Source organism: Gavia stellata, chromosome 4 (genome assembly GCF_030936135.1).
Source record: "Gavia stellata isolate bGavSte3 chromosome 4, bGavSte3.hap2, whole genome shotgun sequence".
In the NCBI taxonomy this organism is placed as follows: Eukaryota; Metazoa; Chordata; class Aves; order Gaviiformes; family Gaviidae; genus Gavia; species Gavia stellata.
This window is the reverse complement of record NC_082597.1, coordinates 57,567,010-57,583,220: the sequence shown is the minus strand read 5'-3', so window position 1 is coordinate 57,583,220 and position 16,211 is coordinate 57,567,010. Positions and strand designations below refer to the sequence as shown.

At 52.0% G+C, this 16,211-nt stretch overlaps 2 protein-coding genes across 2 annotated transcripts; both read left to right on the top strand.

Annotated features, from left to right (window-relative positions):
• The first annotated feature begins 453 nt into the window (after window positions 1-453).
• Window positions 454-4,776, top strand: MGAT3 (beta-1,4-mannosyl-glycoprotein 4-beta-N-acetylglucosaminyltransferase). Its single transcript, XM_059816806.1, has 2 exons — window positions 454-4,705; window positions 4,762-4,776. The coding sequence occupies exon 1, from the start codon at window positions 454-456 to the stop codon at window positions 1,960-1,962; it is 1,509 nt and encodes a 502-aa protein (XP_059672789.1). The 3' UTR covers window positions 1,963-4,705; window positions 4,762-4,776.
• Window positions 4,777-15,892: 11,116 nt separating this feature from the next.
• LOC132316931 (mitochondrial ribosome and complex I assembly factor AltMIEF1) lies at window positions 15,893-16,133 on the top strand. The gene has a single exon (XM_059816888.1). The coding sequence runs from the start codon at window positions 15,913-15,915 to the stop codon at window positions 16,123-16,125; it is 213 nt and encodes a 70-aa protein (XP_059672871.1). The 5' UTR covers window positions 15,893-15,912; the 3' UTR covers window positions 16,126-16,133.
• Window positions 16,134-16,211: the final 78 nt, after the last annotated feature.

Below are 16,211 nucleotides of genomic sequence, written 5' to 3'. Positions count from 1 at the left end.
TGTGTACCCTCTGCTCCCGCTCGTCCCTCCTGCTCTCTTTTCATCTTCCCCCAATCCTCTGGTGATGCAGGGCATGAGGAGGCCTACATTCGTTTTGTTTCTATCGATGAATAGGGACAAATCTGCCAAGTGCAATGAGTTCACTAGGTTATGAATTCCTGTTATTCTGGATTTCCTGTCTTTTTACCCTGTCACCCGTGCCTTTCTTGTCTTTGTGAGTTTATAAGACTGTGACCAAGTAAGATTCAGCTTGGTGTAACCCAGCCGAGGCAAAAGGCCCACTGAAGATGGCAGAGGGTGGGGGGAGTAGTTCTTGGATTCAAGTCTCTAAAGATGCATGCTGAATTTGGACCAGTTTTCTGCCATTCCCAACCTGTCTTCCTACCAGTGGTAAACTTTTTACACCGCAGTAACTATTGAATGTGACTTTCCTTTTCATGGCTTTTCCACAGGATGAAGATGAGACGCCATAAGCTCTTTCTGACTCTCTGCATGGCTGGTCTCTGCCTCATCTCCTTCTTGCACTTTCTTAAGGCCCTTTCCTATGTCACCTTCCCCCGGGAGCTGGCTTCGCTTAGTCCCAACCTTGTCTCCAGCTTCTTCTGGAACAATGCCCCCGTCACACCTCAGGTCAGCCCTGAGCCAGGGGGTGCAGAGTTCCTCCGCACGCCGCTGTACTCCCACTCCCCCTTGCTCCAGCCGCTCCCCCCCAGCAGAGCCAGCGAAGAGCTGCACAAAGTCGAGTTTGTGCTGCCAGAAGACACGACAGAATATTTTGTACGTACCAAAGCCGGTGGCGTTTGCTTTAAACCAGGCACCAAGGTGTTGGAGAAGCCACCTGTGGGAGGGCGGCCAGAGGAGGGAGCGGACGGCACAGCCTCGGGGCGGCCGGCTCGCAAGCCGCTGAGTGCCGCTGGGACCAAGCGGCGCAAGTGGGTGGAGTGCGTGTGCTTGCCGGGCTGGCACGGCCCCAGTTGCGGGGTCCCCACTGTGGTCCAGTATTCCAACCTGCCCACCAAGGACCGCCTCATGCCACGGGAGATCCCCCGGCGGGTCATCAACGCTATCAATGTCAACCATGAGTTTGACCTGCTGGACGTCCGCTTCCATGAGCTGGGAGATGTGGTGGATGCCTTTGTGGTGTGTGAGTCAAACTTCACGGCCTACGGAGAGCCGCGGCCCCTCAAGTTCCGCGAGATGCTCCTCAACGGCTCCTTCGACTACATCCGCCACAAGGTGCTGTATGTCTTCCTGGACCACTTCCCCCCCGGCGGCCGTCAGGATGGATGGATTGCTGACGATTACCTGCGCACCTTTCTTACCCGTGATGGCATCTCTCGCCTCCGCAACCTGCGCCCAGATGATGTCTTCATCATCGATGATGCCGATGAGATCCCGGCCCGCGACGGTGTGCTCTTCCTCAAGCTCTACGACGGCTGGACGGAGCCCTTCGCCTTTCACATGCGCAAGTCGCTCTATGGCTTCTTCTGGAAGCAACCAGGCACCTTGGAGGTGGTCTCGGGTTGCACCATGGGGATGCTCCAGGCTGTCTATGCTACTGATGGGATCCGTCTGCGGCGCCGCGAGTACTACACCATGCCTGGCTTTCGGCAGTATGAGAACAGCACAGGGCACATCCTGGTGCAGTGGTCGCTGGGCAGCCCCCTCCACTTTGCTGGCTGGCACTGCTCCTGGTGTTTCACGCCAGAGGGGATCTACTTCAAACTGGTGTCGGCCCAGAATGGGGACTTCCCCCGCTGGGGTGACTATGAGGATAAACGAGACCTTAATTATATCCGGGAGCTGATCCGGACTGGTGGCTGGTTTGATGGTACTACACAGGAGTATCCCCCCGCTGACCCCAAGGAGCAGATGTATGCTCCCAAGTACCTGCTCAAGAACTACGAGCGGTTCCGCTACTTGTTGGAGAACCCTTACCAAAAAGCAGAGGGCACTGGGTGAGGCCACCGGGGCTTGTGTGGGAAATCAGAACTTCACAAGAAAGGGAAAGAGTTGGGTGTTTTCATCTGTTCCTTTCTTTTTTTGTTTTCTTTGGTTCTAGGTGGGGTGTGCTATTTTTCCGGGGTCTCTGCCCTCCCTCCCTTCCTTTTCTTCCCTTCATCCCAGGGTGATGCCCGGGGACACGCATTCCTCAGACACCTGAAGGGAGGCCTGGGCAGGAGGAGGGATGTTGGGGACCTACTGTGGCAGTAGCATAAGGACTTTCCTGCATCTCCCAGAGTTCTCCTGCTGGCTGGAGAGAATCTCTGCAGCCAGCTGGCAGATTTTTCTCCAGGGGAGGCTGTGAGGGTCCCATGGGGAGAGAGGGCAGCTGTTCCCGCCCACCCTCTTCCTTTGTGCATTGGAGCAAGCACAGATGCAAGCCTGGGCTATTCAGTGAGCACGTGAGTCAGCAGGCACAAACTGATGCAAGTGGTCACGTGTACAGATGTGTGTCACGTGCATTTTTTGGATGAGTGAATGTGCAAAAGCATCTCAGTATGCGTTTATTTTTTGTATACCTCTATATTCAAAGAGTATTTTGGGGAAGGGAAATCCTTTGCTTCCAAGGTGTTGTCCCCAAGATGCAGCCTCCTCCCACAGGCTTAATGCATCTGTCCTGGGCTTGCCCTGATGCTCTACCAATCCTGGAGCAGGCAGATGGGAAGAAGAGGAGAAAGCTGATTTATTTTTTTTACTATTTTTTTTTAAACTCCTTTTTCACCCCTGCCCCCACAACACTGCACTGGCTTGGCCCGCGGAAGCTGAAGCATCTTCCCTGCAGTACGTGCTTGTATTGGGGCTGGGATAAGCTGCAGGGGACTTAATCAGATGGTGGGAGTGTATGTTTACAAGTGCATGGTTTCCTATGTGCATGAGTGCTAACATGCATGGTTTTGGTATGCACGTGGGCGTTCGTTACCAGTATTGGGGGGAAGTGGACATAGTTGGGCTTGGGTGTGTGTGCTTTCAGGAAATGGTGGTATCCAGAAGCTGCGATCTCTGTCTTGGCATGGATGACTTTTCAGGGAATTCATAGGAGAGGGCCAGGGAGAGCATTGGCTCTGCATAGCAGTGCTACATATGTGGGACTGTTGCGTGCCTCTCTGCCTGCCTCTGCAACCCTGCGGACTGTGCCTGTTGCAGGGTTGCTGCTTACACGTTCTGGCTATTTCTTCTTGCCACAGGGTAAAAGGGAGAGGAGAAGGGCAAAGCTCTGAGTCAGCAGTGGGTGTTGTGGGGAAACACAAAGCCTGTTAAGGCACAGGATCCATCTGTCTGTTCTTAGGGTATGAGGGAGCTCGTGGAGAAATGGGCCATGGACAGGCTCCCCCTGGAGCCAAGAGACTGTGTTGGGATCATCATGCAATCCAGAGAGCATCTGCAGCCCACACATGCAGCCTGGGCCATGCAGATAAGACCATGCAGAGGACAGAGGATCTAGGAGGACACTAGCTGCAACTGGTTGGGCTGGTGTCTGCTCAGAGTTTGCCAGTAATGGGTAGTCAGGATCTGGCCTGTTTTATTGAATTGATTTAGCTCACTGAGGAGGCAGAGCCATGTCTCCACCCTTACTACCCTTCCCTAGCAGATGGCTTGACAGGGTGCCTGGAGCCTGGGCTGTAGTGGGCAGAGGGTGAAAAACATGATGAACTTGCTCTGTTAGCCTTGCAGTGGAAAGACTGGCTCATGTTGCAAGCAGAGAAATGAGGATCATATGGAGGAGGGAAATGTTGGCATGAGGAAAATGTTGGCATAAGGAAGAGTGACCCTGACATCAGACCAGCTGTGCTGAAGCAGGAGGGTTTTCATTGCTGTTAACTCACTTCATCAGGGCTCCATATTCCTGTGTTGTCCAGCCCATTCCCACCCTTGTGCCTCATTCCTATCTCTGCATCTCTCTCCTTTTCCTTCCTATTCCCCGCTCTAGAGAAGTGAAACAAAAATAATTTGATTGCCTAGTAAGGCTGAGAGTGGAACAAAATGAAGATGAACGTCTTTTTCTGATCAAACTGAGATAGAGTTCATCTTAGCTCCTTCCACATCTCATGTGCCATGATGCCTGCTTAAAAGAACTGAAGGACACTCTTTTTTTTGTTGTTGTTTTTGTTTGGTTTTTATATCACTGTTCTCAATTCTGCTGAGTCTTCCCCACAGGTAGAAAAGCCCCTTTGGGAACTGAGTGGAGGGAGAAGCTTTGGTAGGCAGAATGCTCTTCCCCCAAAGGGAAGCTGTGGATCTTGTAAGTCCAGACTTGTTCATGCAGCAGGAGGGAGGCTAGTCACAATCATGGGGTCCTTGTTCCAAATGTCTATGTGAAGGTCTTGGGAATAGAGAGATTACAGAGAAATGGGGACCCAGTTGAGAAAGGAGGCGCCTGCTTTGAGCAAGATGAGAGCAGTAGCACTGAGGCTGCAGCACGAGGGGAACATGCTTTCCCCAGGGGCAGCTGGAGGAGAGCAGGTGTGTTAGCTCGTGGGATTCAGTAGTAGAAAAATATGGAAGGAAGAAGCTATTTCTCATTTTTGCTCTTAGAAGGGAGCCTGAGATCTACTCTCAGACCTTTGGCTTTGTCTTATCTCAGTGACAACAGCACAAGCCCAGTGCCAGGCCTTGCTGAAGTCAGGAGAGAAAGAGAAGTCAGTCTTTGCATGGGTGCTTTGGCAGCACCAGAGCCCCATCAAGCAGGGACTGAAGTGCATGCGTGCTGGGGCTGCACCTCATCTTCCACAGTGAGAGCAGCCCACTGTGGAAGATGAGGTGCAGCCCCTCCTCTGATACCAGCCCTTCCTGTGCATGGGTGTCCTTGGGGATTTTCAGTGCACTGCAAATCACGTTTTCATTGCTGAGGTATGGCCCTTGTCTCTTGGGAGTTTCAGATGAGCCCACAGCTGCAATATCTGGCTCTTCTATTCCTCAAGTACAGCCTGTGGCCATCTCTTCCCTCTCCTCCATTATTTGCTCCATCATTCTCCACCTCTTCCTCCAAATTGCCTCACCCTTCTGCCCCCTTGGGCAGGAGGAGAAGGTCCTGCTGGAATAGCAGTGCTGGGGCTCTTCTGCAGGACTCTGGCCCTGTCCTCCTCCTGGACTTACTCACTTCCTTATTCTTAGGAAATTAAATTTAAAACAGTCTTCTGTTGTGGTGGAAGGAAGGGGCTTTAGAGCTGAAATGCATTCTTTTTTGTTTCTCCTTCTCAAGAATCATGTAAACAGTTCTTGATTTAAGGCCAAACCAGTCAATGTTTCTGTCTCATTTGTCTGGCTAACCCTGAGTTTGTTACCCTTAAGGAGCTAGCGTGCTTGTCATTAAAAATCTTCCTTCTTGTCCCTGGAGGGGATGGGAACTAGCAAGCTGACTTGCACAGTGATTTCCCAAGTTGGTGGCTTGCCCTCTGCCAGCCTTGCCTGTACTGCCGTGCCAGGACCTCTGTGGCCAGTGCACAGTGGGGACAGCCACCCTCCCAGACAACCTCCACAAGAGGGAACCCAAAAGCATGTGGGTGTGTGGGGTGGTGAGAGAGGCAAAGGAGGAGGCAGGTGTGTATCAGATCCTCATTTCCCAATGCTGAACTCTGAGGTGAGCGTTGAGGTTCCTTGATTTTGTCTGAACCAGGTCCTGAGGCTTGAGAAGGGAAGGACTAAAAAACTGCGTCCTGCCCCCGGGTTGGAACTGAGATCAGACCACCAAAGCCTAATGTCTGTTGGTTGTTGCAGTAAAGCCATGTGCCAGCTGCCTCTCTGGGAGTGAAGCTGTCCGGTGGAGGGAGGGAAAGCATTGCCAGCCTTTCCCTGCAGCCCTCTTCAGCTCTGTGCTTTTACTTCCCCAAAACTGTTCCACCTTCAAATTAATTGGTGCAAAGAGGGGCCAGGTAGTAGGTGAAGCAGTGTGTGGCATCCTTAAGCCTTGGTCTTCTCTTTTTTGTCTGCCCATCTCTGTTCTTGCCTTTCTTTGTGCTTCCCACCTAAAAAAGAGATTGTGTGCCCATGCATGGCTTTGGAGTGGGGAACTCATCTTCCTCCTTTGCCCCAAAGTGAAGGGAAGGGCATGGTCTTTGGTGGACCTGCAGCAGGTGAGCTTGCTAAAGCAGATGGAACAGGGCAGGTCAGCAGTCTTTGCCCCCCAGAGGACTGAGGGTAATGCTGTACCCAAGTGATAGACAGAAAAGATGAGGTGGTTTTGTGCCTGTGTGGTTGGTATGAAGATCGACATGCTTAAGTCCACTCTTGCTGTTCCTTTCTGATTCCTGTGTCCTGCTGAGGTGTTTGCTGTCGTGCAGCTCAGGCCAGCCTGCTCTTCATGTCTCTGTGGCAGGTAAATGAGGAGACCTTGTGGCCTCCAGGTAACGTACAAGTCAGGATGGAGGGAGAGTGTCAGAGCAGAACAGGTATTTGTTCCCCTCTGCCCCCCTTGGTGTATCCTTGTGGGATGGTAGTGTCTTTTCCCCTCCCGAATATCCCCTGGGTTCTGTCCATGTTTCCCAGCTCCTGCCAGCAATCTCCATGGCTGCTATGCCTCTGCACTGTGAAAAGACAGGTGTCTGGAGTCACTTCTGGTCTGATTAGTGAACACTGGTGGTGAAGAGGGAAGGGATGGCTTGTCCTGGCTTCGCTGACCTCAAACCTTGGCGAGAAAGGAGGGAAGTGAGTGGGAAAATGGATCCTGAATCCCTCCATCATTCATTGTGTTCTCCCCACCGTCCCAACCCCTCCCTTCTGATTTCTGACTCACTGGGCAAACTTGCTCTTACTAAGGAAAGAGGAGGGGAGCCAGAGGTAAGGGAGTGGCAGGAGGGGCTTGGATTCAGCACCAAAAAGAGAGCTGTTTCTAACGCAGTACACTGACACTTAAAGCTTTGGGGACTACAGATAATGGATTAAGAAGGGATCTGAAATACTCTAAGACTAAGAATTCAAACCACTGTTTTTTCCTTCCTGTGCGGATGATGATGCAGTATCATCCTGGAGGTGGTCCAGCAGCAATTCTAAGCCTAGGGTCCACCTGGACCTACTGGTGGTGTTGCCCCTGGGGTGGCCCCAGAACACCCTGCTTTGGCAAAAGAATGTGTGGACTTGCCAAAAATAAAATAAAAGAAGAAAAAAAAAAAAGAGCGTCTGCAAAGCTCCTTTCCACTCTAATTTATAAACCGCAAGTAATAATGAACTTTTTGTAAGGATAAATCAAATGTACATTCTGAAATCATTTTCTCTGTAAATGGTTGGATTTCATTTCACCCTTAAAGGGATGCTTAAAAGGAGGAGATAATAAAAAATAAAAAATTTGCAAAGTATGAAAGGAAACCAAGACGTGTGTGGCAGCTTTTATTTCTGATTGCTTGGCAGAGGGGCTGCTGGAAAACAAGGTGAGGGAAGTTGCTTTCCACCTTGGCAGGAGCATGTTCCCAAGAAGGGAGATTGAGGAGGAGCCCAGCTGTTTTGAGGAATGATTCCTGATATTGTGGGCCCAGCTCAGACCTAATCTTCATGTTAGGTGAGTATGAGCACATGCAGGCACATGAGCAGGGAACGATGGCTGCCCAGCATCTCTCAGAAGAGCTGGTGGATGTGGGAACCAGCATCGCTGCTCGTAAAATGGTCCCTTGTCACCAACTCCGCTCCCTTGGATGCATCCACTTTTTCAAGTAAAGCTGTGGATACCCTGGAGCCCCAAATTAAACCTCCCCACTGCAGAAATGTCTCTCTGGTGGCTGACTTGTCAGCATGCTCTGTGAAGAAATGTGACTTCCTTGTTTTTGCTTATTCCTAAACCTGTCTCATGGAATTTTGGCTGTTCCCATTACTCAGTATCAAAGCCCAGTCCTGCTCTGAATCCTCCTAAGCATCTGGCCTCAGCGCAGCGCCTTTGGTAAGGGTCTTTCACAAGCTTATGTGCCATCTACAGCTGTTTCACTTTTTACAAGTGTCTTGTGCTTCAGATTTATTCCTGGTCCCATTTAGAGATAGTGACTGTGAACATCATAAGTTAGTTTCCTTGTAATCATTAGATCTGGCATGTTCCCTCTTCTTTCCTTCTTCCACATCAGTCTAATGTTTTTAACTCTCTTGTGGAAGGGTCTCCATCAAACTAGAGACTTGTGTTCTGCATTGATTAATGCCTTTCTGCTGCTTCTGTCTCTGGAACAAAGGGCCTGGAATAAACATGCCACTCAAAAGTAACAATTAAAATTTTCTATTAAGAATTTTTAGCATTAGTGATCATTGTATTTTTGTGCACAAATAGAGGATAATCTAAAAATAGATCATCAGAATGCCTGAACTCAATTTTTCAAGAGGGGAAGATAAGTATATAAGCTTAGGCCAATGGCAGTTTAGGGAAACAGTTTAAGAAATGAGAGTTGACTAGGTTAAAGGTTCTCCCATGTATTTTTCCTGCCTCCAACACACAATCTTTTACTGACCTTTATATTATTTTAAGAAGTAATATAAATAGTATTTCTTCAGTTTCTTATGAGGTTTTAAAAGAAGGCATTGACAGAACCTCAGGCCCCTTTTCCCTGGAAAGCACAAGCTTCTGCTGTGGGAGCTCAAAGCGTCTCTGTGAGCGAGGGGTTGGCTCTTCTGCAAACCAGTCCTCGGTGGAGACCCTCATTTGCAGGAGCAGTGCTGATGGTCAGCTGAGCACGTGGCTCCACCATGAGCCTTGTATACCATCTCTCAGAGGGTCCCTCAAGATGTTAAAAGGGATCTTGGTACATGCAGCATGCATCCTGGATATGGAGCCTTAAGCACCATATTGAACCAGGAGCGTGCAAGCCATCCAATATCAAGTAAATACCTCTGTTTTCCAGAGTTTCAGCGTCCCAACAGGCATTATACAGGGAGATGCACCATGGAGGGGTTCTGGCATGACCTGCCTGGAAATGAGCCATTTCCCCCAAGCTGTCCCTGTATGTCAGGGATGTCTAGCGCTCATCGCAGGCATTGTGCAACACTGCTCAGTGGGGACCAAGACTGCGGCAGACCCTCCATCTCTGGCTCATGGAGGGGCTTGCTCCAGCTGGTTCCTGAGCGACGCCTGCAGCAGGTTTGCTGATCAGGGGGATGGACATGCTGTTTCCAAACACCAGGGTGCTTGGAAACAAAGCGACTTCAATATAAACTTACAGCACCATTTAGAAAGCTGGAAGGGGGATAACAAGATCCTGGCTTGCTGGCTGTTTGTTTTTGTTGTTTGAATACATTCGTTCCCTGTGTAAGGGCACAGCTTAATATGCTGTTTAGCAGGGACAGTTAATTTTTAATTATTGGTCCGATTTTGTATATTTTTTTTAAATCTCACTGCTTTAGCGGCTCAGCTGGGGAACCAGTGAGGTCCCAGCTGGCCAGCAGGCAGCCCATGGAGCAGCCAGGGAGAGAGTCGCCCCAGCCCTGGAGAGCGTTACCAGCAAATGGCTTCATGCTCACATGCCCCCAGCTGCAGGCGCCAGCTGCCCTGCTTTCCAGAGCACTGCGATGGAGAAGACTTGGCTGCAGCCATGGCAGAAGGGAGACATTCTTGCTCCTGGCAGTGGCATGTGTTTCTGTGGCTCACAGGCATGCTCGTACCCCAGCTGTGTCAAACCTTCACCTGGGAGCAAGCTTTGCAGGGCTGTTTTGCTCTGTTGCTGCAAAACAGCCTCAGAGGAGCTGTGCAAAACTGTCCCATCTGGAGAAAGGGCTCCGGGTCACTGAAGTGAAAGGCTGATATGTGGGATATAACCCACGGATGCTTGGGAGAGGAGCTTGGCTTGGGGCCAGGCTGCTGCAAGCTTTGCCTTTGTGGCTGCAGCAGGGACAAGCACGTCAACAAAAGGTTAAAGGATCAGCCCACTTCAGCTAATGTTTGGAACATTACTATAAGCAACTATGAGAACCCCAAACACAAACCCTTACTTGGAACTAAGGAAAATTTGGCAATCCTGACATTTCCAGCCTTTCTGTGTGTGCTTTTTTTTTTAAGCAAAGTGAGGACAGAAAATAGTCTTACCATCTCTTGAAATACATTATAGCTATGTAAGAATACAAATCTTTCAAGGCCATATCTCTCCTCACCCTGCCAAATGAAATACAAAATAAAACTCCATTGTTTTACTCCTGTGTTTCCTGTGCCTTGAGGCTTGAACCGTGGATCCTCTTGGCTGAGGTCCATCCCAGTAACGATTTAATTTGGGAACCACACTTCACCTTTCTAAAAATAAGGAAAACTGAGAAGAAGAGCAACTAAGCTGTGCTGAATAAAGATCTAAAATGACTTATCCAGGACCTCAAACTAAAGAAAATACGTTGCCCAGAGAATGTATAAAATCAAATATTATAAGCCTGCCTTTATGCAGCAAACTCTTTCCTGGCATTTTAGCCCTGTTCTACAGTTTGGACCTTTTCCAAAAAGAGAGCAACAAATCATCAGTCATATGTTTTTCTTTTTTTTCCTCAGACACTTACTAAGAACCAGGCACACACGCAAAAATAAAAGAATGTAGAAAACATCTACCCACTTCTGTTTGGTTTCCAATGTTTTTAAAGCATTTGACTCAAACTGTTACCCAGGAATGAATGTCAATACTGCAAAACCAAAACCAGGCAAATTTCCCCAAATGGGACAGAAATAAATCTGTCTGAGGACCCATGAGTTAATGGGACAAAATGTGCAATAGATGCCTTCCCCTAGGAAAAGAAGAGAAGCAGCAAGATACAGCAGCTCTGCCCTTCTCAGGTTGTATGTATGTACATGGGACCAAACCCCACACAGTGCTGGGAGTCCAGACTCCCCTTACACAAACCAAAATTTCATATTCATGCGCGGAGGACCTTGCCGCAGCATGCAGGGGGCGGAGGGGTGCAAAAAGCCTGGGGTCAGCATGTGCAGCCCTGCTCAGGAGGCTGGTGCTACCGGCTGCAAGCTCTCAGCTCTCTGCAGACACTTCCAGCACAGAAAGCCCACGAGGCTGTCAGAGTGATGCAAAATTGCAAGGATAACAGCACTCGCAAAAGCAGGGTCTCTGAATGGCTCTGGAAACCTGCTGCAGCACACAGCTGGTGCACAGTGCAAATTGGTGGAGAAGGAAAATCTTACTAGCCAAGGAATAAAAAAAAAGTCCCCAATGAACCCATCCCCAGGGAAATTTGGTTGAAGAAACACGAGTTGTGCTGAGAACAAAGGTGCACACGACCTGATTGCAAAAACACTACAGCAGCATTTTCACTTTGTTAGGTAACAAAAATGAGCTTGCTCAGCAACTGTTGGTGCAGACCCTTGCAGCAGCGGCAGCTCTGCGCTGCACGGGAGACGACACACACTGCTGCCAGCATTTGCAGCCCCCTGGGCTGCAGGGCTGGAGGTTGAGGAGTTGAAAAGCCCCACTTCAGCAGCAGCAGGGCTGGGAACCTTTCCTTTCTTCCCCCTGGCAAAAACACTCCCCAAGAGTGGCTCCCCGGAGTGGCTAGTTACTCTCTGTAACTAAAATCTGGGTCTCAGCTGTAAATCAGGAACACCCCTTGACAGGCGGCTGTGTACCAGTAGTCTCTCCTCCCTCAGCACCTGTATTCCTTCCCACATGTGCTCAACATCAAAGCTGCTGGGGGTTCAGGGAAAGAAGTCACCTGTGCCACCCTTGGCCCTCCGCCCTTCCTGGCTTATCACTGATGGGAGCCCAAATGCTGGAGAAAAGTAAAGAAGTAAGGCTGCAATGAGAGCTGTTGAATGGAGTTAGACTGCCAAAAGACCTCTTGCAAGGTCCTTTTACAAGAAGATATTAAGGATATTAAGCCCAAGCTCAGATGGCATTGGTGGGTCACCACCCATCTTCCCTCTTGCATTTTGGGATTGCTTTCTGGCTCCCGTAAGAGGCCAGACTTCTGTTTCCAAGTGCAGGTTTTTTCCTGACCCTGCAGAGACCCTCCAAGATGCCATTTGCAGATCTGTGAGTCACGTTCACCTCCCTGCTGCCCAGGGAGGGTTTGCTGGCTGGTGGCGGGCAGCACAGGGTTGTCTCCCTGTCTGGGAATGGTCCTGCCCTTGCAAAATGGGTGATGGGAAGCCCTGGGGATGGCACTTGACTCCCAGGGGCAGAGGCTGCAAGCCGGGTTCAGAGGCAGCAGTTCGCTGCTTTTGGTGGCCATCAGAGCCCGTGGCAGTGGCCACTTGAGTGGGAGGACCAGCTGCAAGCATGAGAAGAACAGCACAGGAGTGGTGGCTCTGGAGACTGCCAGGGAGGCAGGGAATGGGAGAACGTCTGTGCCTTATCTCAGATAACAGCGTGGGTTATTATGCCCCATCACCAATGCTGCCTTTGATATTTTGCAAGCTCACTTAGTCATTTGGGGAAACAAAGGTCGTTATTGTTTTCCAGGTGCACAGCTAAGGTGTGCTCCCTTCTCTCCACCTGCACCTCACCCTGTCAGGGCAAGAAAATTCTCTTTCTTGCAGGGACGCAGGCTGGAGGCACGGGGGGCATCCCATTCCCAGTGGGTCCATGGGGAAAGAAGCCACCAGGCAACAGGGCTTTGCGGGCAACAGGGTGCTGGGGTGAGCATCCCATCAGGGCAGCACGTGTCTTTGGGGCTGCTGGGTGGCTCTCTGCTGGGGTGGCTACGTGCGGCGGGTCAGCAGAAGAGCCAGCTGGGTTGAGAAACACTGGGAAGAGGAGGGATGTTGCTTCACTGTCTCAATGCAGAGTTCAAGTTTACAACCCCCGGCATGTCTGGCGCTCACACTGCAGCTGGGACGGCGTCAGTCATGGGTCACTCTGCCGTTGGCACTCACCCTTCTCTTTGCAAGACAGAAGGGGCAGGTTGAACACCCGTGCCCACATGGTGTGGGTGTGGGGAGCCCATGGCAAGCAGCGAGCATGGCAAGCCAGTGAGTGAGCGACCTCCCTGGAGGGGCCAAGGCAGTTTGGAGGCACGCCGCACGGCATGGCCGGAGGAGTTCACAACACGCACACGCAGCTGCTGGCGATGGGCCCGGGAGCTGGCACCAGGCCTGGGGGAAAAAAACAGAAAGAAACACTAAAACAGGCGCAACCCAAGGGGGCCAGGCTGGGGAGGGGGCACTTACGGAAGCCCACAGTCCTTGGCTGCCATGGTGGGAGGGCAGCAAGGAAAGCCTGTGATTGTGCAGCCTGATCCAGCAGATCCTGTTTGTAGTGCATCAGGGGTTTGCTGCATGTCGCTGTGCAAGTTTTGATCCAGACTTGGGAGTTTCGGGGACTGGGCTCATGAGCGCACCTGCCCAGAAGTGACAGAGCCCTGTTGTGAGGAGTGAAGTATTTCTGTGTATCAACAACCCAAGGAGGAGGCAGGAAGCTGGAGGGAAGGTTCAAAGATCGATTTTCATTCTGGCAGAAGGTTAAGGGTAGGGAATATGAATGCTGCCTCTGAGGTCCCGGATAGCTCAGTATATGAACTGATGATCTGGAAACAAAGATGAGCAGTATACCAAACATTTTTAAGAGATGACTCAAAGCTATTGACTCTTGAGGAGATCAGAAAGGACTGTAAGTAAAATGCGAATGTGGCAAATGGGCAACAACATGCATTTGCCAAGGCTTAAGTGGGTATGTGCAAAGTCAGAAAAGAGAAAACAAATTGCACATAAAAATTACAAAGTCTCTAGCAACTCAGGAAAGGATCTGGATGTCACACAAACCCTGGCTGTGTGAGTAGCTGCAGGTTAAAAAAAAAAACCACACACACAAAATATTAGCATGCAAAAGGAAGAAGGGGCGAATAATATGGAAAATACGATAATGCTATTATGTAAATCAGTAGCATGGCCTCTCTGGGAATACTGTCTGCAGTTCAAGTAAGCCTTTCTCAGAAAGGGCTGATTAGGGGCATGGCAAACTTGCTCACAAAGAGAGATCGAAATGATTGGTGTTGTTTATCTGAGAAAGGAAATGAACAAGAGGAGATTGGCACAGAGCAAGGCAGTCCGGAGCTTCTGGTTTTTTTCCTGCTCAATTCTATCGCTGTCATATCTGATGTCGCTGAGAAGTGCATAAAGTGATGTGGCTCTCCTCTGTCACACACGGTTTGCTCTTTCTCTCACCCTCTCCCCCATGAGAGGCACGGCACATGTGGTTACATTTTGTATTTTGGTAGGATCTGGGGAGGAGGAGATGGCTAAGGAGGAATAATTAATCCCCAGAATACACATATAGTAGAGAAGGCGAGAATGGAAAAGGGGAATTTGCACCTGGACAGACTCATGGAAGGTCCCAGCTTCGGGAGGCTCCTTCCATCTCCTCAGGCAGACCTCAGAGAGGCTGCCAGCTACTGTCCTTCTCCCAGAGCCCTTGAGACTTCCAGACCAGGCCCCGGGGTTCCTTGGAGATAAAGATAAGGAGCTTGAATTTGATAACTTATTCTGTAAAAGCATCAGGGTAGTCAGAAGTACCTTCAGATATGCAACATGAACCCTCTGCTCTCTGCTTACCCTGAAGCAGCAGAAAAACCTTCTCTATTTACCCCTGCATTACCCTAGGCAGCCAGCACGCGCAGCTGGAGACGACCATGATAGCCTGTGCTGTGGATGTCGACTCGCTGCAGCGTGCTGAACTCTGCCCTTTCTCACATGAAGCCGTTTGATGGCATTTGGGCCCGTCAAAGCCAGAACGACAAAAGGAAATACCTATTAGTGCTCCACCTGTTCTGGGCCATGGGGAGCACACTCGCAGGCACATGGAGCCACTGAGGCCGACAACCCAGGCCGTTTCGCCACAGCACACGAAGCCCAGGCTGCTAATGAGACCTTCCATGGCGGAACAAGCCCGGTGTCCCAAGGCAGGTTCAGTGCAGGTGCCCACCCCAGCCTCGAGGGCAGCTGCAAGTCTAAGGGGGAAGGGAAGAATCCTGTCTCCACAGTGGTGACAGCTCAAGCCAAGGTGGGATGCGGCTGCTCCACCCTGAGCTATCCAGGCGCAGCCTGGGTCCCTCCAGGCTGCACTGTGGGGGTCCCACGCATCCCCTGCTCCCCTCAGTCCTTCCCCACAGCCTTTCAGGTTGTCCCTGGCCCCCACCTGCCCCAGCCTCTTCCCCTCAGCCATCCGTTGCTGAGGAAGCCGGCTCATCACCGAGGTCGTCACCCCTCGAGAGGCACGGCCTCCTCAGACCAGACCAGCACCGGGCCCAGCCTGCCCCATCCCAGCCCCAACTGGGAGCAACTGGGGGCGGCAGTCCTCCTCCCGGCCGACAGGGGGCAGCCTCCCGGCGCAGGCGGGAGGCGGGGAGAGTGCCCTCCCGCTCGCCGTACGGCGGCGGGCGCGGCGCCCCGCCGGCAGGGGGAGACAGCGCTGCACCGCCGCCCCCGGTCGGGCGCGCTCCGGACGGAAGTCCTCCGCTGAAGGGACGGTTTGGGCCCGGGCGAGTTCCCTCTATGATTGGCGGAGGCCTGGGTCACGACCCGGAAGCGGATCGGCCATGTTGCCGGGTGACCCCGGGAGCGGTACTGGGAGGGAGGCGGTGGCGGCGGCGGGGTCCGCCGAAGGGAAGCGGCTGTCGTGAGGGAATCGGAGCGCCTCCCCTTCCCCCTCCCTGGTCCTTCCCGGTGAGTGCGCTGCGGCCGGTCCCCGCGGGGCCTCCGCGGACTCGACCCCAACCCGGGACCCCGGCGGGGAGAGGGTGCTGCGAGCGGCCCTGGGGTGGCCCCCCCATGGGAAGGGCCAGGCCGCGGAGTCCACCGGTTCCCCCGCAACAGGGCGTGCGGTCTTGCGCCCTTAGAGAGCCCGTATCCCCGGTGCGCCGTTAGAGAAGCTGTCCCGTCCTTTCCCGAGCCCCGGGGGACGGCGGTCTGTGGGGCCAGGCGTGGAGGGGGAGGCGGCGGCCGATGCGTCCGTCGGGGAGGGAAAAGCTGAGTTGGATCTCGCACTTCGTCACCTCTCTCTAGGTCGCCCACCCACGCACTCGTCCCCCATGGCAGCGTGGTCCCGGGAGGCTGTCCTGACCCTCTATCGGGCTCTGCTGCGCCAGGGCCGTGGGCTGCGCTACACTGACCAGGATTTCTACCTCGCTTTCATCCGCCGTGAGTTCCGCAAGAACCGGGGGCTGCAGCGGCTAGAGGACAAGGAGAGACAGCTGGAGAAGGGGCAAGCTTTCCTGCAGAGCAAACTCGGGGGCCTGGTTTAGAGATTCCCTGTAGCTCCTTTTAGCCCCACTTACTTCCCTCTTCTTTCTAAAATCCCCTCGCCAACGAGAAGAGATGATTAACGCTC